This window comes from Rattus rattus, chromosome 2 (genome assembly GCF_011064425.1).
Source record: "Rattus rattus isolate New Zealand chromosome 2, Rrattus_CSIRO_v1, whole genome shotgun sequence".
NCBI classification, from domain to species: domain Eukaryota; kingdom Metazoa; phylum Chordata; class Mammalia; order Rodentia; family Muridae; genus Rattus; species Rattus rattus.
This window is the reverse complement of record NC_046155.1, coordinates 75,436,825-75,460,736: the sequence shown is the minus strand read 5'-3', so window position 1 is coordinate 75,460,736 and position 23,912 is coordinate 75,436,825. Positions and strand designations below refer to the sequence as shown.

General features: G+C 48.6%; 1 protein-coding gene across 6 annotated transcripts; it reads right to left on the bottom strand.

Annotated features, from left to right (window-relative positions):
- Positions 1-1,938: 1,938 nt before the first annotated feature.
- Sh2b1 (SH2B adaptor protein 1) lies at positions 1,939-10,425 on the bottom strand. Of its 6 annotated transcripts, none has more exons than XM_032892671.1 (10): positions 9,589-10,121; positions 7,063-8,084; positions 6,700-6,801; positions 6,406-6,497; positions 6,124-6,299; positions 4,076-4,279; positions 3,711-3,922; positions 3,358-3,579; positions 2,895-2,994; positions 2,319-2,718 (listed from the first exon to the last, which is right to left on the bottom strand). In XM_032892671.1, coding segments are annotated over exons 2-10 (2,049 nt in total). In that variant the 5' UTR covers positions 8,002-8,084; positions 9,589-10,121; the 3' UTR covers positions 2,319-2,716. The 6 variants fall into 6 exon arrangements, with proteins under 6 accessions (XP_032748560.1, XP_032748561.1, XP_032748558.1 ...); XM_032892672.1 differs by having other exon boundaries at positions 3,411-3,579; positions 9,589-10,120; XM_032892669.1 differs by lacking the exons at positions 2,895-2,994; positions 9,589-10,121 and adding an exon at positions 10,164-10,425 and having other exon boundaries at positions 1,939-2,718; positions 3,411-3,579.
- Positions 10,426-23,912: the final 13,487 nt, after the last annotated feature.

Genomic DNA, 23,912 nt, shown 5'->3' with positions numbered 1-23,912 from the left:
AGCAGCCATGGTGGCTCAGGCCCTAGCTGGCCTCTCCCCAGCAGCACCTGGAGGAGTGACAGGGGCACAGTCTTCCAGCAGCAGGAATGCCCAAACATGGAGAGGGGGAGTAGGGACACAGCTTCAAAGCAGTTGAGTGAGGAAAGGACGCAGGCTTTACAGGACACTCCTGCCAAAGAGGCTCTTTGAGGTTACCTCTCCCAGCTTCCCAGAGAGATAAATGAAGGCTGGAGAGAGAAAGCTACCAGCTCAGAGCTGCAGGAGGACACCTTCTGACCTGTGGTGGGAAAGGGCAGATGGGACAGTTTTACAGACCACTCCCCACTCCACCAAGGTTAAAGGTGTTCTTGCTCCTGAGTTCTGAGACTGAGGAAAGGCCTGTGAAAGGTGTGAGAGCAAAGCCTGGCCCATTCCTGAGTTTCACAAAGACTCAGGCACCAGGTATCTCATTGTCTCTTTCCTGGGCTCTTCTAGCCAGGACAGGGTAGTCTAGGGGTATCTTTCTGCCCACCTCAGGATGGCAAGTCCCTGAAGGTGGCAAGGCATGGGGGGAGGGGAGCCTTTGAGCACAGTTGCCATGAGATTAGAAGAGGATCAGGCCTTCCCACTGAGATGCTACAGCCCTCACTGGCCATTGGCTGTCTCTAACAATCTCACTTGGAGAACGCAGCACCCAGGTCTCCAGCTGCCTTCCACCCAACCTCCACAACAGGGCCAACTCTATCCCTAGTCAAGGCCAAGATTTAGGGAGCCCCAGGGATAATGTAAAGTAAGAGCCAGCAGGCTTCCCCCAGCCAACCCCCATCCTAGGTAGCCTGTGAGCTCAGCTGTCTCCTGTCCATCTCCCCACAGAACTGACACAGGCCCAGAATAGCAAGGTCATGAGCGTGGGTAGGGCCTCCTGGAGGTGGGGCAGAAGCTGAGGGACGGATCGGCTGTTCCACTTTCCCAGGGGAGGAGAGTGACGCTGGAAGGTGGAGGGGGGTAACACAGTAGGTGGGAGTCTTCAGATCCTGCTTGCTTCACACACACCTCCCACCCCTGAGCCACGAAGCCAGGGCACTCCCGTTGGAGAACATAGATGCAGTGCAGAAAGATGTGTTCAGGACAGGATCTGTATTTAAAAATGGGAGTTTGGTGGTAGTGGTAGTGATTGGTCACTTCGTGCCAACCAATAGCTCATACCTCAGAGAATGGAGGTAGTAGGGATGGGTAATGTGTGGGAGCTGGACCAAGGCACCTGGAACTTGTGACTTTCAAGGGAAGCCTTGAAACACGTGTATGAAACTCAGACGGAAACATTTAGGCCAAACCGCATCAGCAGCACCAACTAAGATGAAACTTCACGTTTCAGAGGATGAAGGCCTTGCCTTAGGGCCATATGCTAATGAGGCAGCACCAGGACCCAACAGCCAGTGCAGTCAGTCGGCTGTCCAGTCTCCAGCTTGTCTCTGACAAAGGGTCAATTAGCCTGGTCTCAGGCCCTCTGCAGACTGCACTGCTACAGCTAATCTCCCCAGCCCCATGCTCTCAGCAGCTCCTTCTGCCTGCTTTATTCCCAGGGTAAGAGTGTCACTCAAAACAATTCAGTGAAGCAAAAACCTTTGGTGACCATAAACCCCATCTTTCACTGTCCTGTCCCAATTAAAGAACAGACTGGCAGGGCATGGCAGTGTAATCCCTTCAGCACACAGGCAGCTGAAGCAGGAGGATCGTAAGTTTTGGTTACATAAGACACTGTTTTAAAAGATACCATCACCCTGAAAACAGAACATGCTGGAATCCACAAAAGTACTGCTGAGCTCTGCATGGCAGCACTCAGCAAACCAAGGGGACTACAGATGCAAAGGATGGGACCCAGGCCAGCTCTTTGGCCTGAGCTCAGGAGACAGCTCTACCCGTCTGTCCCAGGTCTACTCCAAACATCAGCCACAGCCATCGTGATGGAACTGAGATAAACCCTTTATTTATTTATGCTTTTCCATTTTGTTTAAAACAACAACAACAACCTTAATATAACTGACAGCCCTTCCCCCTCACCCTTGCTTGGGTTGGGGGTTATTAGTGGGGGAAACAGCCCCCAGGGATGGGGCTGACCATAAGAGCCCCTCAGGGAGGTAATAGAGCCCAAGTCCTTGGCTCGGGGCAAGGGCACCTGTAGTGTAGTAACTGGGGACTTAACAGGGCTCTTGAACCTCTACTTGTACCAACATACACACCCTTGGCTGACAAGGGTCAGGAAGCATGTAGGGAGGGGACTCCCACTTTCCTCTGTGTTCTTACCCAGCCCAGTCTCACAACTTAAGGCTGGGAGCAGGAAAATGGAGGGTGGGCAGGTATCTCAGACAAATGAGTACTGGTTATTAATGGCTCGGGGGTGACCCCCTTCTTCTCCGTTGCCCCCTAGTGGTAACTGCTGGAGCTGTACCATTAGGGACACCTCCAAGTCCCCACTAGAGCCAGCACCACCCTGAGCCTCAGTGCCTGGTGCTATGGCCTCTTCCAATTCAGCCATGGGGACCAGCTCAGCCATGGGGACCAGCTCTTCCTGGACCCCTCCGCCGCCCGCTTTCTCCTTCTCTTGCCTCTCTTTGGCTGCTGCGGCTGTGGCTGCCGCCACTTCTGGCGCCCCCGACGCCTCTTCTGCCCCAGGATGTGGGGGATCTGTCCATGGAGGGGGTTCAGAGGGCTGGGTTGGATCACGGGAGGTGCTCCGTTCTGGATAGGAATGGTAAGGAGATATTGATTGTGGAAGGAAGTGAGTTCTTATGGTGGCCTCCCCTTTGCTTCTCCTCCCCAAGGAGCCATGTGCTATCTCCCCCATGTCCCATATCCTGAGTAACCCCCCTCCATGGAAGATGAATCATGGGCGGTGGTGAGAGGACCACACTTACACACAGTCACTCGCTCCGAAGGGCAGGAGGGTGGAGGAGGCATCGGGGTAGCATCGGTCGCCCTCGCACACCCCTGCATGGCTCCCAGCCTGCTCCCGGCCTGGGGGGGAGGGGCAACGTGGGGATAGATGGGATGGTGGGGTGGGGGAAAGTGAGAGATCAGACAGGGACATCAGACATCAAGGGAGGAAGGAGGGGATCAGACCATGAATCCCCCAAAAGGCCAAAGACAAGGCCGAGGAGGATGGGTCCAGGAGACAGACAATGATGGAGCGGAGGGTCCGATGGAATGGGAATGCAGCACCCAGCTCTCCACTGCCCCTGCCCCAAGAGGAGCCTCTGCCTGCATCCTGTCAGCCTTCTGCTTCCCTTCTAGGTCTCTGCCCAGGTACCTTGACTGCTCTGCTCCCCACTAACAGGGCCTTTCCTCCAACCCCCCACCCCGTCTTCCTGGCACACACACCTCACTTCTTGGGTGCACGGGCACCTCCTCCCCTGGAGACCTGCTCTGCTCACCCTGCTGCCGCTGGGAGGGCACATAGCTGACAAGGACAACATCACTGGAGCCTCCAGACTCCAGAGGGATGGGGTGCACCCGGAAGTGCTCAAGCATATCGAAAATGGACTGGAACCACAGATGTTGGACCCGGCACTGACCCTCCTCATTTAGTGACAAACGCAGGTGCTGAGGGCAGGATGACAAGTGAGGTAGAAGTTAAGGTTCCCGTCAGTTATAAGACCCTCCTTCCCTGCACAAAGGTATTCCCAGATCCAACCAAGCAGTGCCGAATAGAGCTCTCCTTCAGGGTCACTCACCTTAGCCTTGCCCTGGAAGTTGAAAGTGAGGACATATTCACCACGTCTTGTCTCACTCTGGCGTACCAAGAAGACACCATGGGAGCTGGTACCTCCTTCTAACACTAACTGGGCAGCTTTGAGCCGAGAGAGCATGCCGTGGAACCAAGGGTAGCCTGAGAGGGGCTGGTCCCCCTCACCCCCCTCTGCCTCCCCTTGAAAGAGGAATGACCCTTCAGGAAGGAGAGAGGGGAAAACCAGGTCAGAGGCTTCTCCCTAGCCCAGTTTCCCCTTGAGTCACCAGGTCACTGGCTCTTTCCCCGTCTGATCCCTCCAGCTCCAGTACAGGACCACAAAGCAGAGACAAATAGGCATGCACCCAATACCTGTGGCTGCTTCAGGAGTATCCAGGGGAGGGTACGGGGTAGAGAGGGGATGAACTGTCCCTGCTGGAGGCCCCTCCTCAATGGGAATTCGAGGGGGCAACTCTGGAGGAAGCAGTTCCATTGAGTCAAAATGGGAAGCAGCAATGGAGGCAGAACTAGGGGAGAAGGACGCTGACGGCCGGTCTGAGAGGCCTCCATAAGCTCCTGAAAGAAATCAGAGGGGCCAAACTTGAGAATGCCACAGGTTCCGCTCCTGCAGGCCTGGGCTCCTGCCGTCTCCCCGTTGGCTGTCCACGTGTGTGCCCAGCCCCCGCGCCTCTGGAGGATTTTCACGATGGTTCTGACTTACACTGCTTGTACTGCTGAGGGACCATGGTTATTTCGAGGAGGTCCTAGAATCCAAATGTGCCTATGTCTTTTCTGAATCAACAGCTGAAAGATTATTGCAATGGTTGGTGGGGTGAGGGATAGAAGCCCTGAAAAATGTCCACATTAGAAAGGAGCCCTGTTCCATTTAGACTAGAAGGAAAAACTACCGACTTGAAGCACATCGAAAACTTGTCAGGAGGTACATTCCTGTACCAAGGCCTCCGAAGGCTGAGGCTGAGGCTAGCAGGTCAGCCTACAGCACCAGGCGAGTCGGGGACATGCTCCAGTGACTATGCTCTTATGCTTGTCTCGCTGGAACAAGGCCCTGGGTTCAATCAGCAGTGACAAAAGGAAAAACCAAACCTTCCCCTTTAGGCCAGGGCCATGTGACTGGTACTCATACGACAGTCTGAGTTCTTCACTTTACTCACTCTAGCTTACTTTCCAAGCATCCTGGTGCTCACCCCTGTGTCTGTCTCAGCCATGGCCCGATGCTCACCCCATGTCAGCTCTCAGTCAGGGCCCTGTGCTCACCCCATGTCAGCTCTCAGCCAGGGCCCTGTGCTCACCCCATGTCAGCTCTCAGCCAGGGCCCTGTGCTCACCCCTGTGTCAGCTCTCAGCCAGGGTCTTGGCCCTTGAAGCTACTCTTGTCTCTCCCCTCAGCACAGCAGTCTGTCAGTTCCATCTCCCATCTCCCTAGTGCTCTTCCTCCTGAGCTCCCAGGATGCTCCCTGCTACGACTGCTCAGAAGACACTAGCAGACTCCCATTTTAGACCTGCTTTTTTTTAGGAATAACGTCTTACCCATTCAGTTAGAGTGAACTCATGGAGACGAAGGCCACTTGAAATACCTGAGTTCCCCATCCACCCCAGAGCCTAGCATGCAGCCAGTGATATACTAGGGCCTGACTGAGTATCTGTCAAACCTCAGGCCTAGGCCAGCAGACATATCACCATACTGCTTAGAAAACAGCCATGTCAAAAGCTAGATTAGCACAGCATATCTTTGTCGGCAAACTCAGGAAACCCATTTCCTCCCTGCGGTCTTGGTTACTTGCAGTCTGATGTAAGGTCTGTGCGAGCTCTAACCATCCTAGTCTATAATAACTGTTTTTTTTTGTTGACTGAATGCAGTCCGTGTGCCAGGCACAATGAAGCTGAAACTCAAGAGCCACGCATGGGTCAGGAGAAAGGGTAGAATAGAAGCAGTCTACAAGGTGAACTGGGCCAGACAGATACGTATGTATGTATGTATGTATGTATGTATGTATGTATGTATGTATGTAGGTATGTATGTATATCTTTTTGCATGTGTGACCGTTTGATCAGGATGAAAGAGAAGGTATGAAGGCCATTGATATAGGCTGAGATACATGACAAGACTAAAACAAAAATGTCTACAAAGTACTCTGGAAGCTTGCAGAAGAGAACCATTCTAGACAGAGTGGGGGCCTACTGGAAAAGGCTTATGAAAAAAGTAGCAGAGCTGAGTATGAAAGGTTGGATAGGAATTTTATGGGGCCATGCAGGGTGTCCATAGTAATGATTTTAAATGACAAACTGTGACCTAAAAGTACATGGTATGCTCAGAGACAAAATGCAAGCGATCAGTAGGTCACAGGTAGAGCAGCTAGGGAGCAGGAGCTGGCCCAGCAGCTCACATGGGCTCTACCTTACCCTGCGACAGGCGGTCGTTACTCTCGCTGGGTCCCAGAAGAAGATCCTGGCTAGGCAGACTCTCTGAATGATTCAGGCAGGGCAACTCCAGGCTCTCTGTGTTATCCTTTGTGAGGAAGGAGGTCCCAGGGGCCAGGGGAAGGGTCATGGGACGGGGGCTGATAGCAGGGCAGGGTCTATAAAAACAGGGAAAATGGTGCTGGGGAAAGTCATCAGGAGAGAGATACAAGGTTGCCCCCTACCCACGTCCAGATCCCTCAGGAACAGAGGCAGGCTTCTTACCCTGGGCTTAGGCACTCTTGGATGTCAGACACCCAGGCCTTCACATGAAGTGCATCAGTTGTCTCCAGGATGTACTCTGAAGGGCCTTCTACCTATAGGGCCAAGAGGTGGAGCTTTAGCAAGGGCAGGAGGTAGGAGGCCTATAGGTCATATCCAACCCTGAAGAAAACAAGAAGCTACAGCCCCAGGAAGACTCAAAGCCTCTCCTGACATATATTCATCCTGTTGCCTAAGCCTATCAAGAACATTTTCTCAAGCACAGGTACTCTTGAGGACAGAGCTTGGGGCTCCTACCTTAACCACAAACGTGTTCTCCCTGTCCGGCATCTCCAGGGCTGTGGCTGTGCGGACATCAGTAATAGTAGAACAGGGAATGCTAAGACGGGGCCGGGATGCCTAGGTGGGAAAGGGAAGAAGAATCAGAATTTTGGTGGGTCAAGGCCCACTGTACCTCCCTCCGTTCATCCAGCTTTCCTTCCTAGGTAACGTAAAAAAGTAATAGCTCTTTAGTTTCAGATCCTCCCAACCCCCATAGCATCTGAGAGCCTACAGTTAGCACTGAACCCAGGACAGCAACACGGTTATCTGCAGAGCTGAGCCAATCTCTAGCCACTGTCACTTCCAGCTACCCACCTACCCACCTTCCTGTGGGCTCACCTTGGGTGGTACAAAGAACTCCAAGCGACTTCCTCCTCCTCCTTCTCCTTCACTCCGGAGCAGTAAGCGACATTTCTGCCACTGAGGCTGCCCTCCTCCTCCCGAGGTCAGCCCAGCTGCCCCTCCTCCACGACCTACTCCTGCTGGGTCAGGGGCAGCCTCTTCAGCCCCCATGAAACTCAGCAGCTCTTCTCTCTGTATCACTCCTGCTCCGTCTCTCAAGGTTCCCCCTCCACGACTTAGCCTCAGCCTCTCAAAGCGATGAGTCCATCTCTCCCCAGGGGATGTGCCATCGTTGGCCAGTGCCCTACCAACTGTCCCAGCACCACCAGAGGAGTTGGAGTTGCTGTTTCCACCTAGAACTGGAGGACCTGATGTGGTCTCCAGAGGCCCAGCTTGGGAGGGAGAGTCAACGGCCCCCCGCCACTGCAGGATGCCTCGGACAGAACCTCTGACTGAACGACCCACTGAGCGGAGGGAGAAGCGTTTCTTGAGCTTCGGCTTTGAGGACGTTGTAGAGGAAGAGACTGAGGAAGGAAGGGGGCCAGCCAGGTCCTCAGAAGATCGAGACGGGCCCAACACTGCCAGGGGCCCACCCACCCTGCAGCTCTCAAGGGACAGGTCATGTGGTGGTGGGATTTCCACACCAGGGCTCAATGGAGCCAAGACAGGTGGGGAGAGTGAGCCCGAGGCCCGAGCCACCTCAGCTTCGAAGTGCTGCAGGAAGAGCTCAGCAAAACGGCCAGAAAAGGCAGCCTCTGCTCCTGGCTCTGCATATTGTGGGTGGGAGGCCAGATAGAGGCGAAAACGGCGAGCAAGATCCAGGGCAGCAGCCCTCGCATGGGACTCACAGAACTCCTGCCAACTTGGGGGAGGGGGTGGTGGCAGCGCTGGTGGAGAAGGGAAGACCCCATCCTCCGGGGAAGGGGCACCATTCATGATGTGCCCCAGGAGGAGGACAGGGGGAGCCTGCAGGGAGCAAATAGGAAAGCAGCCAGAAGACTCGAGGTGAGCGCCAACAGCTGTAGAAAGAAGAGGCATAGACACTGAGTTACGGCAGAAGTGAGATTGAGTTATGTCCTGGCCCAAGCCAGGGACTCCCCTCCAGACTCCTCAGAGGGCAATGGGGGAAGAGAATTAAACTGTTTTGCCCTCTTCAAGATCAACAGCCCACATATACCCCAGGGACGAGGGATGCTAACTAAGCCCAACGTCCATCCTGCATCCTTTGCCACCACTCCCCCTGCTGTGGGATCCAGGAAAGGGTCTTGAAGCATCTAACACCACAGAGGACTCTTACAGATCAGCAGCGTCCCTTCTCTAAGACAAAGTCTTCCCTAACCATCACACTTTAAATAGGCCATTCCAGAGGGTTCCACAAGGTCATTTTACCTTTCCTTAGAAAGCTTAATAACCTCTTACAGATGAGGAAACAGAGATTCAAACAAGTTCCAGAACTCAGAGTCTACTGCATTTCCCACTGTATAGTTCTAGTCTCTAGGGACATGCTAGACCAGCCTCAACCACGGCTCCTACTGCTCTGTTCTCAGGGGGCCAAAGGGTGCAGGGATTACAAAGTTTAGAGACCTGGCATCATAGGTCCAATGAGTGGAAGATGGACCGAAGGATCAGCTGTCTGCGAAGCTGATCTGACAACCCAGCACTTAAGCCCCGTGTGGAGACTCGGATTGGCTGATGGCCAATCTCTCCGGGTTGCCCCCTGTAGTCTAGGGCTGACTGAAAGCAGCGCTAGAGAAAAGGAGATGGTATGTTGGGCCAGGACAAGTCTCTACTAGCCACGTAAGACTTCACAAGGAGCCGGGACTCAAGATTTTTCTCTCCCTGGGGGGTGTGCCTGTGAGACCGGGACTAAAGCCCCAGCTCAGCCCACCTGTTAGCTGTGTGAACCCAGCTTTTGTATCTGTGGAACACAGCTCATAACGTCTACCTGCTATACTTGTCAGGAGAAATTAAATGGCAATGAACATGTCTGTGCTTGACACAAAATAAGCACACAAGACATCACTGCCACCCTCACTATTTTTATGGGTCCCATTTACTCTAAGAGAAACTCAAGAAAGGAAGAGCTTCTAAGGGTGTCCCAACTCTTAAGTCACAACAAAAGGACAGAGCTTGGTGTGTAATTTACAACCAGTGGCTCTTTGAGGAGTGGTCCTGCCCTATGATATATTGAAAGAAGACACCTCTGGACAGTTCAGGAAAGTCTACCCAAACTATCAGTGATGTCTGCCTCTTCACCAAACCTACAACCAGGCTGCAAGTCAGAGACCCCTCCCCTTCCTCCTTGGCCTCAGTCCTACATACTCGGATGGCTCCAACCACAGGGACAACTCCAAACCATGGAGAAGCAGCCAGGAGATGCGGGAGTCACAGAGCACAGGGGAACAGGGCCAAGAGGTGCAGGCACAGCAGAGACAGTTCCCAGCTAGAGGCAACCTCGGCTCACACAGGCCCACCCAGCCCTCAGCACTACTGGCCGACCCAGCCCCCTTCAAGCCCGCTGACCCTGCGGTTCCTGGACTGGTGACTCAGTTTCTCTTCTGCCAAGAAGGCTCAGTCACAATTTTCCGGTGCACCTGCCTCTTGGCTTAGTTCTGACATTCCAGAAGGGCGGGTGGTGGAGGGTGCAGGCTGCGCTCCAGGTTCGGACCCTCCGGGCCCCGTGGTCAATCACTCGGACCCGATCCTAATCGTTGGACACCCTCCACATGCCCCTGGGCCGGAGCCTCCGAGGGACTAACTATCTGCTACCCTCTCGGGAGCCAAGCACCCCTCCAACACCGATCCCCCACGCCCACCCCCGCCCAAGCTTCTCAGACGACAGGGTCGAGTCCGGAGAGGAAAGAGGCACTTGAAGAGGGGGATTCCGGTTCCGGTCCCACCTGCATCTCGGTCCCCGCGCTTAGCTCCGGCGGTGGCAGCGGCGGCGGCGGCGACGGCCGCAGCTCCCGCTCCCTGTGCCCCCCGCCTCCGCGACGAGCTCCCAGCACGCGCTTCTGCGCAGGCGCTAGGACGGGTTCCCCGACGCGGAAGGAAACGACCATAGAGAAGTGCAGTAAGGAGGGCACCTTCGTACTCACTTCCGCCATCGTTCTCAGCGCCGAGCTTTCAGGACCTAGGCCAACGAAGGTCTCACTGAGCTTCCTGTGGCTTCTGCAGTTGTACCTAAAAGGAACCACTGAGGCAGCTGAGGGAAGGCGTTGGGTCCCAGCCGAGCGTCATCCGAAGCAAATTCGAGACAAAGGCGAGAAGTTAACCATAGAGAAGCCACATGAGCGGAGAGAGTAGCCGCCCACTAAGAGAAATCAGCGAGATGATAAAGCTCTTTGAAGAGCTGGCTGCAGCCTAGAGCGCCTGGCCCTGCATCGAGGGGTACACGGACACCGCCCCCAGGGAGCTGGCGAGTGATGTAGCGGTGACCTTGGGAGGCCGAGTGAGCGGGCGGAGCCTGAACTTACGACCTTGGGTTTTTCAGAGGAAAGGGCCAAGGTGGTCCTGGAGGGCTCCACCTTAGATGGAAACTAAAATTGGGGCAACAATAATAAGGTTAATTTTGAGCATGCTTAAGGGGCATCAGAAGGTACGTGGACATAGAGTTTGGAATTCAAGAGAGGCTTCAGGGCAAGTTAGAGGGATGAAGAACTGAATGTACAAAAAGTGCTGCTGAGACCTTGCACACAAATATCCTCTAGCAATCCAGGCTCGCATCGATCCAGCTTCACTACAGCTTAAATAATTGAAAAGGCCAGAGTAGATTGGTATCGTTGGCAGGAGCCAAAAGATACCACCTGTCTGCACTTCGTCATCTGTGATTGTACTCTGCTCTGCGGTTGCCTTCACCCACAGAGGGGCTGTAGTCTCTTGGTGCGGCAAGAAGGTTTCCCATAGATTCAAATTTAAGTCCTAATGGTTTAGAAACTCAGTTTAAGGAGTATCCCTTTTTCTGAGAGCTTCAACAGAATTCCCAGAACTAGCCTAGTGAGATGCCTCTTGAGTAAAAGTGCATGTGTTTGCTATGCAAGCCTGATCACCAGAAATCGCTCCCCGGAACCCACTGTGGAAAGAGAAGGATGTTGGAAAGTTGTCTTCTTACTTCCAACATGGTACACACACTTGTGACACACACACCGCTCAAATCATATACACGTATACAAAATGGTAATAAAATTTAAATAAGTTACACATCTGGAAAGAAAACTAAGTGATTAAGAGCCCTGGCAGCTCTTGCAGAGGACCAGGTTCAACTCCCAGCAACCACATGGTGGTTCAGAACTGACTGTAACTCCAGTTCCAGGGGATCTGATGCTTTCTTATGACCTTAACAGGGACACATACATAACGCACATAAGCTAAAATAACATTAATTTTTAAAAATTTAAGCCAGCACTGGTGACCCATGCCTTTAATCCCAGCACTTGGGAGGCTGAGGCAGGTGGATATTTGAGTTTGAGGCCCCCTGGTATATAAAGAAAGTTCCAGGATGGCCAGGGCTATACAAAGAAAACCATGTCTCAAAATTAAAAATTTCCAGAGTTGGGTTGGGGATTTAGCTCAGTGGTAGAGCGCTTGCCTAGCAAGCTCGAGGCCCTGAGTTTGGTCCCCAGCTCCGGGAAAAAAAAAAAATTTCCAGAGCCAACTAACTGACTGGATCAAGTACCATCCTGGAACCCAGAGGTGAGTGACTGGAAGATGGATATAGATAAATAACTTGTTGCACATAACGATGTTTGCCATCCTGATCCCATGGAGTTAGAAAGTCTCAGGAAAAAATAAACAAAACAAGTTCTGGTGTACTCAGTCTTTTGTTTTTAAAAGATTTTTTTTTCCCTACGTGTGGTTTATCTGCATGCAAATGGTCCTCTGCAAAGTGCTCTCTACTACCGAGCTGTCTCTCCAGACTGTGGCTTAACCAGTTTTAAATTGCCCAGGATGTAACAGAACAATAGCATCAGCTCAGGTTCACCTTTGATTAGGGCTTCATCGCCAGTTCTATCCACACCCTTACCATTTTTTTTTAAGATTTATTTTTTTCATTTATTATAGATAAGTGCACTGTAGCTGTCTTCAGACACAGCAGAAGAGAGCATTGGATCCCATCACAGATGGTTGTGAGTCACCATGTGGTTGCTGGGAATTGAACTCAGGACCTCTGGAAGAGTGGTCAGTGCTCTTAACCACTGAGCCATCTCTCCAGCCCCCTCTTACCATTTTAAAGGAAGAGGCAAACGTAGGCGATGCCTTTCCTGTGGTCTGCCTGCCTCCCCCCACCCTCCCTCTGGCTTACCTATTCATCGACCAGGATAGACAGGTTCAAGAATGCAGAAGGGCAAATGGGTTTGGGTATGTTCAGCTCTTTTTTTTTTTTCTTTTCTTTTCTTTTTCTTTTTTTGAAGCGGGGCAGGGTTGGAGTTGAAGATCAAACCCAGGGCCTGGAACATACTAGATATTTTGCCACTGAGTGACTTCCCAGCACTCAATCAAGTTTTTTGGGTTTTTTTTTTAAAAAATGATTGAAATGGTCTGATATTGTAGTCACTTAGTCACAGGCTTGGTTGGTGTGCTCAGTGAACTGAAGTTTTTAATTAAAATACCTGTCTAAGCCTGGTGTGGTGACCCATGCAGGCGATCTCATCTGTATGGGTTCTGCATAGTAAGTTTGAGGACAGCCAGAGCTATATGGTGAGACCTTGATTCAGAAAGAAATAAAGCAAGCTCAGTTACCTGTAGTTAGTAGCTGCTGTACAGACAGGAGGTGTCCTTGTTAGAGATGGAGTCATAGTTTGAACTGCACAAAGTTTGGTGATCAGACATTGGACATGTAAGGGCTGGGCCTAGGGCGTCAGTAGAACAGTAAACATTTAACAGGCAGTCGACGAAGGATTAGGAAGAGCCAGGTTGTAGTTTCCCAGGAGCATTAGAAGTGAGATTTGTATTCTAGCAATTCGTTGAAAGAGAGGAAGAGGGGCAAAGAAGACCCCCCGAAAAGTGCTACTAAAAGAAACCACCAGGGAGGGAGGGCTAAGCATGTGGTACCAGTGAGGGAGCAGTTGATTTGCATCCAGGATATAAATCATTCCTCAGATTTGTCCAGCCATAGGAGAGCTAGGTCTTTGACAAACCAACCTTCCTGAGCCACTGATCTAAGGCTACCCTGGAAGGTGAGACTTTCTGAGCGCTTATGACAGAAGCCTCCAGTAGCATGAGTGTGTCCCTCAACATACATGCGAGATGACTCCTGCCTGTTATCCTTGAACCGAGGAGGCTGATGGAGAAAGTGAAGTGAGTTTGAAGCCAGTCTGGGCTACATAGTAACTTTTAGGCCAGTTTGGACTTTGGAGTGAGACCCTGTCTTTAGGAAGTAGAGCCAGGCGTGGTGGCACACAGCTTTAATCCCAGCGTTCTGGAAGCAGAGGCAGTCAGATCTCTGTGGGTTGAAGACCAACCTGATCTGCACAGAAATGTCTGGGCCAACCAGGCCTGCAAAGTAAGACTCTGTCTTGGAAATAAATAAACAGGGCTGGAGATAGCTCAGAAATTGAGAGGAGTAGTCTTTCTTGCAGAAGACCTGAGTTCAGTTCCTGGCACATACAAGGTGGCTCATAATCAACTATAATTCTAGTTCAGCATACAAGCACACAGGCACACACATAAAATAAATATTAAAAAATGAATAGCCAGATGTGGTGGTACACATATTTAACGCCAGCAGAGGCACAGGCAGTCAGATGGCTGTGAGTGTTTTTGAGACAAGGTCTCACTGTGTAGTCCTAGCTGACCTACAATTCACTTTGTAGACTGGAACTCACAAAGATCTGTCTCTGCCTTCTGAGTGCTTTGATTAAAGGTGTTCAACATCATGTCTGAACAAAACTAAAAAACAAAAGGCCAAGTAAATGAGGTTTGCTTTTTTTTGTTTTTTTCCAGAGCTGAGGAACGAACCCAGGGCCTTGCCCTTGCTAAGCAAGCGCTCTACCACTGAGGTAAATCCCCAACCCTGAGATTTAATTTTTTAAAGTTTTATTTGTTTAGAGTGTGTGAGCACAAGATTCCATAGTCATCAGAGGACAACTTTCAGGAGTCAGTTCTCTCCCTCCACCACGTGGGCCCTAAGGATTGAACTCAGGTTGTCAGGCTTGGCAGTTGGTACCTTTACTGGCTGAGCCATCTTGCCAGCTCAATTTTTGGTAATTAGGTGTCGATTCCTGGATCCCTGTTTTATGGCATAGGCCTCCAATAGCATGAATTATAATATTTGAGCCAGGTATAATGGCTCACAGCTATAATGCCAGCACTTTGGGAGGCTCGTACAGAAAGATCAAGGTAAGTTTAAGGCCAGCCTCAAACTACATAGTGACTTTTAGGCCAGTTCAGATTGTATAGTGAGACCCTCTCTCTAAAATAAATAAAATGAGGGTCAGAGAAGTGGCTCAGTGGTTGACAGCACTTGGTGCTCTTCCGGAAGAGCTGGGTTCAATTCCCAGCACCCGTGTAGCAGCTCTGGTTTCTGTAAATCAGTTCCAGAGAATCTGACATCCTCTTCTGTCCTCTTTGAGCATGGGGCACACACGTAGGACAGAGTGGCATACAGGCAAAACCCATACACACAAAGATAAATAATCCAGGCAGGTATGATGCACACAGCTTTAATCCCAGCACTTGGGAGGCAGAGGAACGTGAATTTCTATGAGTTTGAGGCCAGCCAGGTCCAAATTAAAAGTTAACCCCAGGCTAACAGCAAGACCCTGTCTCAAATAAATAAATAGCCACCACCCACGTTGAGCAGTTCATAACCAAGTGTGACTTTAGTTCTGTGAGATCTGGTCCTCCACTAGACTCTTCGGTACCTGCACACAGATGCACATAGCATATGCATGCACCTACCCCTCACATTTATGCATGATTAAAAATAAAATAAATTTTTACAAAATAAAAACAGATCTAACGGGCTGGAGAGATGGCTCAGTGGTTAAGAGCACTGACTGCTCTTCCAGAGGTCCTGAGTTCAATTCCCAGCAACCACATGGTGGCTCACAACCATCTGTAATGGGATCTGATGCCCTCTTCTGGTGTGTCTGAAGACAGCTACAGTGTACTTATCATACATGAAATAAATAAATCTCAAAAAATTTTTATTTTATTTATAAGAGTGCACTGTAATTATTTTCAGACACACCAGAAGAGGGCATCAAATCCCATTGCAGATGGTTGTGAGCCACCATGCGGTTGTTGGGAATTGAACACAGGACCTCTTAACCACTGAGCCATCTCTCCAGCCCATAAATAGATATTTTTAAAAAGAGAAGAAAAAACATCCTTGTAAACCCTATACCATATACTATACAACAAATGTATCCCTGTCTGGCATTATAGAACACACCTTACTCCTAGCAATTTAGAGGCAAAGACAGAACTCTGTGAGGGTTTTTTTTTGGGGGGGGGAGGGGTGTTCCTAGTGTTTTTTGTTTGTTTAGTTGTTTTTCTGTTGTTTTTTGGTTGGTTGGGTTTTTTGTTTGCTTGCTTGTTTGTTTACTTGTTTTTGTTTTGAGACAACTTTTCTCTGCGTAGCCCTGGCTGGCCTGGAACTCAAAGATCGTCCTGCCTGTGCCAGTGCTAGAACTAAAGGTGCATGCCACTAACTCCCAGCGTGAGGTCTGTGGGTTTGAGGCCAACCTGGGCTACATAATAAGACCCTAACTTGACAGAATTATAAAACAATAAGATAGGATTTTAGACTTTATTCGAAATGAAATGAAATGAATAAAAATCTGTTGATCATTGAAGGAGGGTCAGTTTCTAGTGTGAGTTACACACACACACACACACACACACACACACACAGAGAGAGAGAGAGAGAGAGAGAGAGAGAGAGCTACACACTTTTTTTACAGAGCTGAAGATGAAACCCAAGGTCCATGTACACTAAACATGTAACGTGTATCCATCAATGAGCTACCTGTCCCATGCCCATTCCCTTTTTTTCCTAGCAAGACAAGATCTCATTGTAGCTCAGGCTGCCCTAGAATTCACAAGTAGCTCAGGCTGGCCTCAAACTCACAAAAGCCGCTGCCTCTTGCATGCTGGGGTCAAAGCCACATGTCACCATGCCTGCCCCCAGTCCACTTCTAAAGGAGGCTCAAATAAGCAAGATGGTAGTAGCACATGCTTCTAATCCCAGCATTTAGGAGGCAGAGGCAAGAGGATCTCTAGTTAAAATCCAGTGTATGTAATCAACAAAGTGAGTTCTAGGACAGCCAGGGCTAACAGAGAAACCCTATCTCAAAAACTCAAGGAAAAAAGTTTTGATAATTTGGGGTTGGAGAGATGGCTCTGTGGTAAAGAGCACTTGGTGTCTTCCCAGAGGACCTGGCTTTGATTCCCAGCACCTACTGTTGCCAACACCCATTTGTAACTATAGTCGCAGAGGATCCAATGCTCTCTTCTGGCCTTCTCAGACATCAGGCATGCATGTGGTACACAAATATACATACAGTTTAAACCCATACACATTTTTAAAAAAACTCAAGTAACTCATCAGAATGATTCATAGAATGAACTTAACAGGTCCTGGGAATTTATGAGGCCCAGAGGAGAGCTCTTGGGGGTGACGTAATTGAGAGTAACCACATGCTGAATGGTGCTCCTAGCAGTGGAGATAGTAAGAATCTGGGAAAGGACCCCGCAGAATCGGGCAACGGGTTAGATGTAGATGTAGGGTAAGGGGATGAGAAATGGGGATATCAGTTATTCTAATGTATAAAAATGTGAGAAAAGGAATCCTGTTCTGTATGTGTCAATTCTGTAAGATCAAGATACTGGGCCCTTCAGTGGGGTGGACTCATTAACAGCTCTGGTGTGAACTCCTCAGAGGCCTCCTACAGCCCAGTGCCGAGGCCAGAGATGTGAAGAGATGAAGCCTAATCAAGTCAGCCTCGAAACAGGGGCAGAAACAGAAACTAGAAATAAGTTTCCAGGGCCGGAGAGATGGCTCAACGGTTAAGAGCACTGACCTCTCTTCCAGAGGTCCTGAGTTCAAATCCCAGCAACCACATGGTGGCTCACAACCATCTATAATGGGAACCAACGTCCTCTTCTGCTGTGTCTGAAGACAGCGACAGTGTACTCACACACATATAAAATAAATAAATCTTAAAAAGAAAGAGAAGTAAGCTCCGGTATCCAGAGTTCCAGAGTATATGTTATGATACACTTGGCTGTGAAGAACAGCCAGCCAGTCCCAGCTCAAACCATCATCCTCTTCCACTGTAAGAAGTCTGCCCTGAGGGGTTAGGGAGATGTTTGCCTGGAAACCCGGAAAGGTAATAACAATTGATATGTAAATAAGAAATACCCAATTTAATAAAGATGGAGAGAAAAAAAAAAAAAAAGAAGTCTGCTCTGACTACGACTTTGCTTTTGCCTCCTGGAGACAAGGTCTCATTCTCTAGTCCTGGCTGTCTCAAGCCAGTGATCCTCTTTGTCTGGTCCCTGTCATTATGGGCTTACAGATCTTTACCACCAAATTTAGTTGAACCATAAGAATTGAACCAGGCTTCTTAGGACTTCTTTCCGGATGTAGGGAAAGGGCCAACTTGAGCAAAATTGGGCCCATGGCTATTAAGCAGGAGCTCTACCACACATGTGTGTCATCACTGAAGACTAGAAAGGCAGAGCAAATCGAAACAACGCTTGAGCTCCCACTGTCTGTGGGGCCATATTTATATTCTTCCTAAACACGCACATGTCCTTCTACGTGTCTGCTACAGCAAAACATCCTTTCACCTGCCTGCCCCAGAAACACATCTTTTGGCATAACTGACTTTCCAAAGAAACCAGAAGTTTCCACTTCAATATACAAAATCCATACCAATGTAAAATATCTGAGACTAGTAGTTGCTTTTTAGTTTAAAAGTAGATTCAACAATCTACCCTTTTATCTGTCATCCCTATCTCAGACCTTTTTCTTTTTTTCCCTCCTCCCCACTCCCCACCAACACTAGATAGGAAAGAAAGAAGAATAGAGGAAAGAAAAAGAGAGAAAGAGATCCCTAAATCTAACCCCCTTTACTTTGTTTCCTCCCAGGACCAGGAACAATTTGTGACCAACCCACCTTAAATGACAACGAACATCCGTCATCCATCCATTGACCAAAACCTACCCATCCTGTGTCTCAAGAGTGAGGGCATCATTCTCTTCAGATTGCTTCCTGATGTCTGGGGGCAATGGTATCTTTGGGGGGCCCTAAGAAAATTGGGATATTGGCCAACTCCTTTCATTGGCCAATGAAAGCTAGCTGTCACGTGCTGTCCAGTCTCAGTGTGACGGGAAGGGTAGGGATTAACTGAAGTCCTGGCTGGGACAGCCTGTGAGGCTGGGTCACCTGGGCTACTTGTCTTGTCATCATCGGGGTCTGGTCCTTTTCTTCTGTCTTGTTCTTCTTCTTGGTTTCTTCATGTCTACAGCTAAGCTTTTCAGGATGTCTCCCCTGATCTAATCTTTATCAGTTTTGAGGGAATCACAGCTTTTCATTTCCTGTGGAAACAAAAGCATAACCTCTCCCTCAATGCAACACATTTCCTGACTTACAGACTGAGGTTATCACATATGCAGGCTGATTTAACTCACCAGTCCTTTCTAAAATCCAGTGTTTTTCAGCAGCTGTACAACCTGTCTCAAGAATTGGCATTTTAAAAAAATGTAGAGTCAATAAAGCATTATTTTTTTCAATATATAAGTCTTTTATTGTTCCCATAGAGCCCAAATTGTACTTGTTTTTTTTTTAAAGATTTTATTTATTTACTTCATGTATGTGAGTACACTATTGCTCTCTTCAGACACACCAGAAGAGGGGATCAGATCCCCATTACAGATGGTTGTGAGCCACCATGTGGTTGCTGGGAATTGAACTCAGGATCTCTGGAAGAGCAGTCAGTGCTCTTAACCGCTGAGCCCCCAAATTGTACTTGTGATCTGAATCTTCTTTCTGGAGCTAGGAAACTGAGGTCTCATTTGTCAGGCTGCTGCACGATTCCCTTCTCAGAAACATAGATGCCATCCAAAAACTTCCTGATATCCTTGTCTTTAACTGTCGTGGCTTGCTGAATCAGAGCCGCTGAATTTGAAACAAGTTCAATATCATTTCCTTCAAGGATTAACTCATCCCTCTGGGCTTGAGAGACGAAACAAGCAACACCTGTCCTCATCCGAACCCTCTAGATGTATTTTTCACCCAAGAAATGTCAGATTTCAAACAAAGACCCATTCTCCTGGGTCGTTGATAGGGAAGTGAGCATACACAGACCTCATCTTGTAACGGAAGCCCAGTGTCACACCCTTGATCATGTTCTGAACATGACTGCAGATGGTTCTGACAGTGGCCAGTTCTTCCTGTTACCCCACCACTTGTCAACACGGATCCTTTTCTTTTTCTTTCCAAGAAGACTCAGCTCTACATTGATGTGACTGAAGTCCCTCCTCAGAGCTTCCCTGGGGCCCTCCAATGACTGTGCACCCCTTCAGAGTGAGGTCGACATTTTCTGGATGTCGACAGTCTGATGGCTGAGAATGGTCTTCATTCTTGCAGTAGATGGGGCAAAGTCAATAAAGCATTATTAAGCCATCTCCAGGAGCTCCCACATCCCCCTTCTGTTTAATGAGCATTTCCTTTAAAGTTCATGGCTGAAGTATGTTTTATGTCACAATGCCTAAAAATTGTGTTGTATTCTACTGGATGCATATGCCTGTGGGTGCATCATCAGCTTCAGTCTGCAAAAGCCTCTCCAAGATAGCTACTATCTCTAATAAATATGTAATTTCAGAATCATCCTTTTCTGAACTTAAGGCAGAAGCCTCTTGAAATCCTGAATAGAAATCAATTGCATGATGTGTCAACACGTGTACATACTTTAATTTTACAAATTCTACAAAATGAAACATATAATCTAATGATATTTCTCTTAGGTGGCATTATCAAATATAATCTGTATTCTTCACTCAGCGTAAGTTTATCCAGCATTTCTATGGGCTGCCATTCTGCATCCTTGTCACAAGGTGGTGCTGTAGGCTTTAGACTGGACTCTGAAGTGGCGTGTTGTTTGGGTTCATCCAGATCTCTCCGTTCTATCATCTCCAATCTAGCATTTAATATTCCAGTCCTCTCTTTATCTAGGTCTATTTTATTCTGATTTTTCTTAAAGAGGATATTTAAAATTGCAAGATTACCGACAATATAATTATTTCTATGCTGAAAATCGAAACAAAATTATATGGGATCCAAATGCCCTTTACCATTGTGATCTCCATTTTAAACAGAAAATATTTTCTTCTTAATCTCTAACTTTCTCCTTCCTTCGGAGACTTTACCTTTTATGCACATTCACAAAATGTCTTTATTTATATCCCCTTTGCTCTCCTTTCTTTGAAGACTATGCACATTTACAGAACTTTTTTTTAAATTTCCCTTTCTTCATCTTTTAGAGACTTTATGCAGATTTACAAAGCTTCTCTCTCTCTCTCTCTCTCTCTCTCTCTCTCTCTCTCTCTCTTTCTCTCTCTCCCCTTCCTTCGGAGACTTTATTATCTCGTTCTCTCTCTTCATAGACTTTACTTTTTATATTCAAACTCAGTATTTCTTTTTGTGACTGTCTATGTACAGTTTCTTTTCCCTTTTACTGTTTTCAAATTTAATTTACTACCCTTTCAGAAGTTCGGGATTTCAGCCTTTTAGTCTGGGCTTGTATTTCTGCTTGCTGTCCCTGGTGCTCCTTCTGCCGCTCTGCTAGCACCTGGCACGGGCTGCTGGCTCCGCCTCTCTGCTCGGTCTAGCGGGCTACCCTACTTGTTCCGCCTAGTGCCAGCCCTGGCCAAGCCTCTGCAACCACAGTGCTTCTTCGTGGCTGCAGGCTTTTCCTAAGGGCGCCCGCCCCGCCCCGCCCCAGCTCCAGGAAGGTGGTGCCAGCAGCTGCACCGGGATGCGGCAGACCTGAGTTAGGCTGCGGTCTCTGGGAAGTTATAGCTGGACTGTGGCTCAGTCCGTCCCTCCGCTTCTGGGAAATGCCCTGTTCCCTGCCTGGCAGCCCTTTGCTGGTCAGCAGGGGCTCTTAGGGGAGCCACCCTCAGCACGCGGCCTCTCTGGGCTTTCCACTCCCATTGTGTGCCTGCCTCAGAGACTGTGTCACTGAGAAGCTGCGTTGCATCTGGCTCTACGAAGTACTTGTTCCTAGCCTTCCATCCAGGTCTTTTCTCAGACTCTAAGCTTTGATTTCTAAATCCATGTTCGATGCGACAATTATCGCCAGACTGCTCGAACTGCCAGCAACCCAATAATGACAGAGACCATTTATTATTATAAAAGCATGGCTTTAGCTGGCTTGTTCCCAACCAGATCATATATCTTTTTTTTTTTTTTTTTTTTTTTTTTTGGAGCTGGGGACCAACCCAGGGCCTTGCGCTTCCTAGGCAAGGCGCTCTACCACTGAGCTAAAGCCCCAACCCCCAGATCATATATCTTAAATTAACCCGTTTATACTAATTACGTTTTGCCACGTGCCCTTACCTCTCCTCAATACCAAGCACCTGCTTCTTCCTCCACATCTGGGTGATGAAACTGACTAGCAAATCTGCCTCAGACTCTTTCCCAGAGTTCCTAACTCTGCCCAGACGTCTGGTCTATCTCTCCTGCTTTGCTTTAGACCTTTCAGGTCTTTATTAAATCAGTGAGAAGGTAAAGGAGATGTTTACGAAACACTGAGAATACCTTTCCACAATGCACATGAGATTATCCCAGGTGCCTGACACATAGCTAAATAAATAGATTGCTTGGGGTGGAGGATGGATGGCCATTCCATTTCAAAAATGTTAATGATTCTGCACAAAAAAACTTCTGTTGATGTCTCTCTCTCTCTCTCTCTCTCTCTCTCTCTCTCTCTCTTTCTTTTTTTCAGATCTGGGGACCGAACCCAGGGTCTTGTGCTTGCTAGGCAAGCCCTCTACCACTGAGCTAAATCCCCAACCCCCTTTTTTAAAAAGTTTTATTCTATTTACTTACATATATATTTATGTATTTATTTACACGTGTGTGTGCGCGCGCGTGCATGCGTGCATGCATTAGCATGCCCACAATAGTGCTTGCCCACAATAGTGCTCCTGTGAAAATCAGAACAATTTTGGGAGTTGGTTCTCTCCATCCTACCATGTGGGGGCCTCAGGAATTGAACCCAGGTCATCAGGCTTGGTGGAATCATCTTTACTCACTGAGCTATCTCACCAGGCCCTCACCTTTTTATTGGCTTTTCTGAGACAGGATTTCCTGCATCCCAGGTTAGTCTCAAATTCCCTGTATAACAGAGGGTGGCCTTAAACTTTCAACCCTCTTGTCCCTGCCTATCAAGTGTGTTCTTGTCCATCAGTGCTGTGCCAAGTGCTGGGATTTCAGGCATTGGCCCAGCACCAAATTGCTCTAAGCCTAGAGCAAAATCAGTGCAAACCCAATCTAGAGTTCTATCTTGTATTAAAGCTGCAAATGTGAGATTCAGGCAACCTGAGGCACTGACAAACCAGTCTGTTCTGTGTATTCCTTCCTTGGACCTTTTGTACTTGTTTGTGGTTTTTTTCTTTGTTTTTGTTTATTTGTTTCTGTGTGGCCCTGGTTGTCTTGGAACTCACGGTTTAAACCAGGTTGACCTCAGAATCCAGAAATCTGCCTGCCTGTGCCTCTGCCTCCCAAGTGTTGGGATTAAAGACATGTGCCATGACTACCTAGCTTCCTTGGGCCTTTTTGAGGCAGAGTCTCATATATTTTAAACTGGAGGTGATTTTACAAAAGGTGGAGGATGAGCTTGAACTTCTGATCCACTTCCCAAGTGCTGGGATTACAAGTGTGCCCACCATACTGGGTTTAGGCCTAGTCCTGGAAGTGTCTAGCCTCTGCACAATCCTATCTAGGCCTAGAATATCTTCAACCTCTGAGACTTACTGCTGAATAAACTTACCCCTTCCTAGATCTCTCTGAACTCTGGCTAACTGTTCAACTTAGCAATTCTGACTCAAACCCCTTATCGAGCTGATCGATCCACTCTGGCTTCTCTCAGTTTCTCCTTGCTTGGCCTCAAACTAACTCTGGCAATCTGTTCTGAACTTCCGGCTCCTTCTGTCTTCACCTGTGTCTAGCTTGGCCTCTTTCTACAACCTGCTTCTGTACAACTCTCCCTGTAAAACTGCCTCTTTTTTTTCTCTCCTTTCTCCCTCTGTGCTCTCTTAAGTAGCTTCCCCTTCCTCTCCCTTCTCATGAGAGTTGGGCATATCCTATTCTGTTGGATCTTTCTCTGATTCGTCACTTTGCCTCCCACTCAACTAGATATCACTTTCAAACATGGCTGCTTCCTTCTACAAATTAACTTTACTTTCATTGTTTGGGATTAAAGATGTATAAAGGCCATATCTGTATTCCAGCCAGAGCTATTAAGAGTGTGCTAAGGGCTAAGCCACACCACAACTAGAAACAGTTTCCTCCTCCTCCTCCTCCTCCTCCTCTCTCCTCCTCCTCCTCCTCCTCTTCCTCCTCCTCCTCCTCCTCCCCCCTCCTCCTCCTCCTTCCTCTTCCTCTTCTCTTCTTCCTCCTCCTCCTCTTCTTCCTCATTGTCACCACCACCACCACCATCATCATCGCCATCATCATCATCATCATCATCATCAGTAGTAGTAGCAGCAGCAGCAGCAGTAGTAGATAACACAATCTCAGGGTTCATAGTGTGATCAAATATCCTGCAACACCTTTCCCCTCTGTCCTTTTTTCTCTCCTATCTAGTGTTAGGGAATTGAAGGGGTGAAAAAG

Bases quoted from the DNA above. Each gene is read 5' to 3' on its own strand.
- Sh2b1 (XM_032892669.1), bottom strand. From the start codon at position 8,001: ATGAATGGTGCCCCTTCCCCGGAGGATGGGGTCTTCCCTTCTCCACCA. The intron at 6,300-6,405 runs GTAAGAAGCCTG...CTGTTTTTATAG, and splicing joins CAAGAGTGCCTAAGCCCAGG to ACCCTGCCCTGCTATCAGCC. The intron at 3,923-4,075 runs GTATTGGGTGCA...TCCTTCCTGAAG, and splicing joins TACTCCTGAAGCAGCCACAG to GGTCATTCCTCTTTCAAGGG.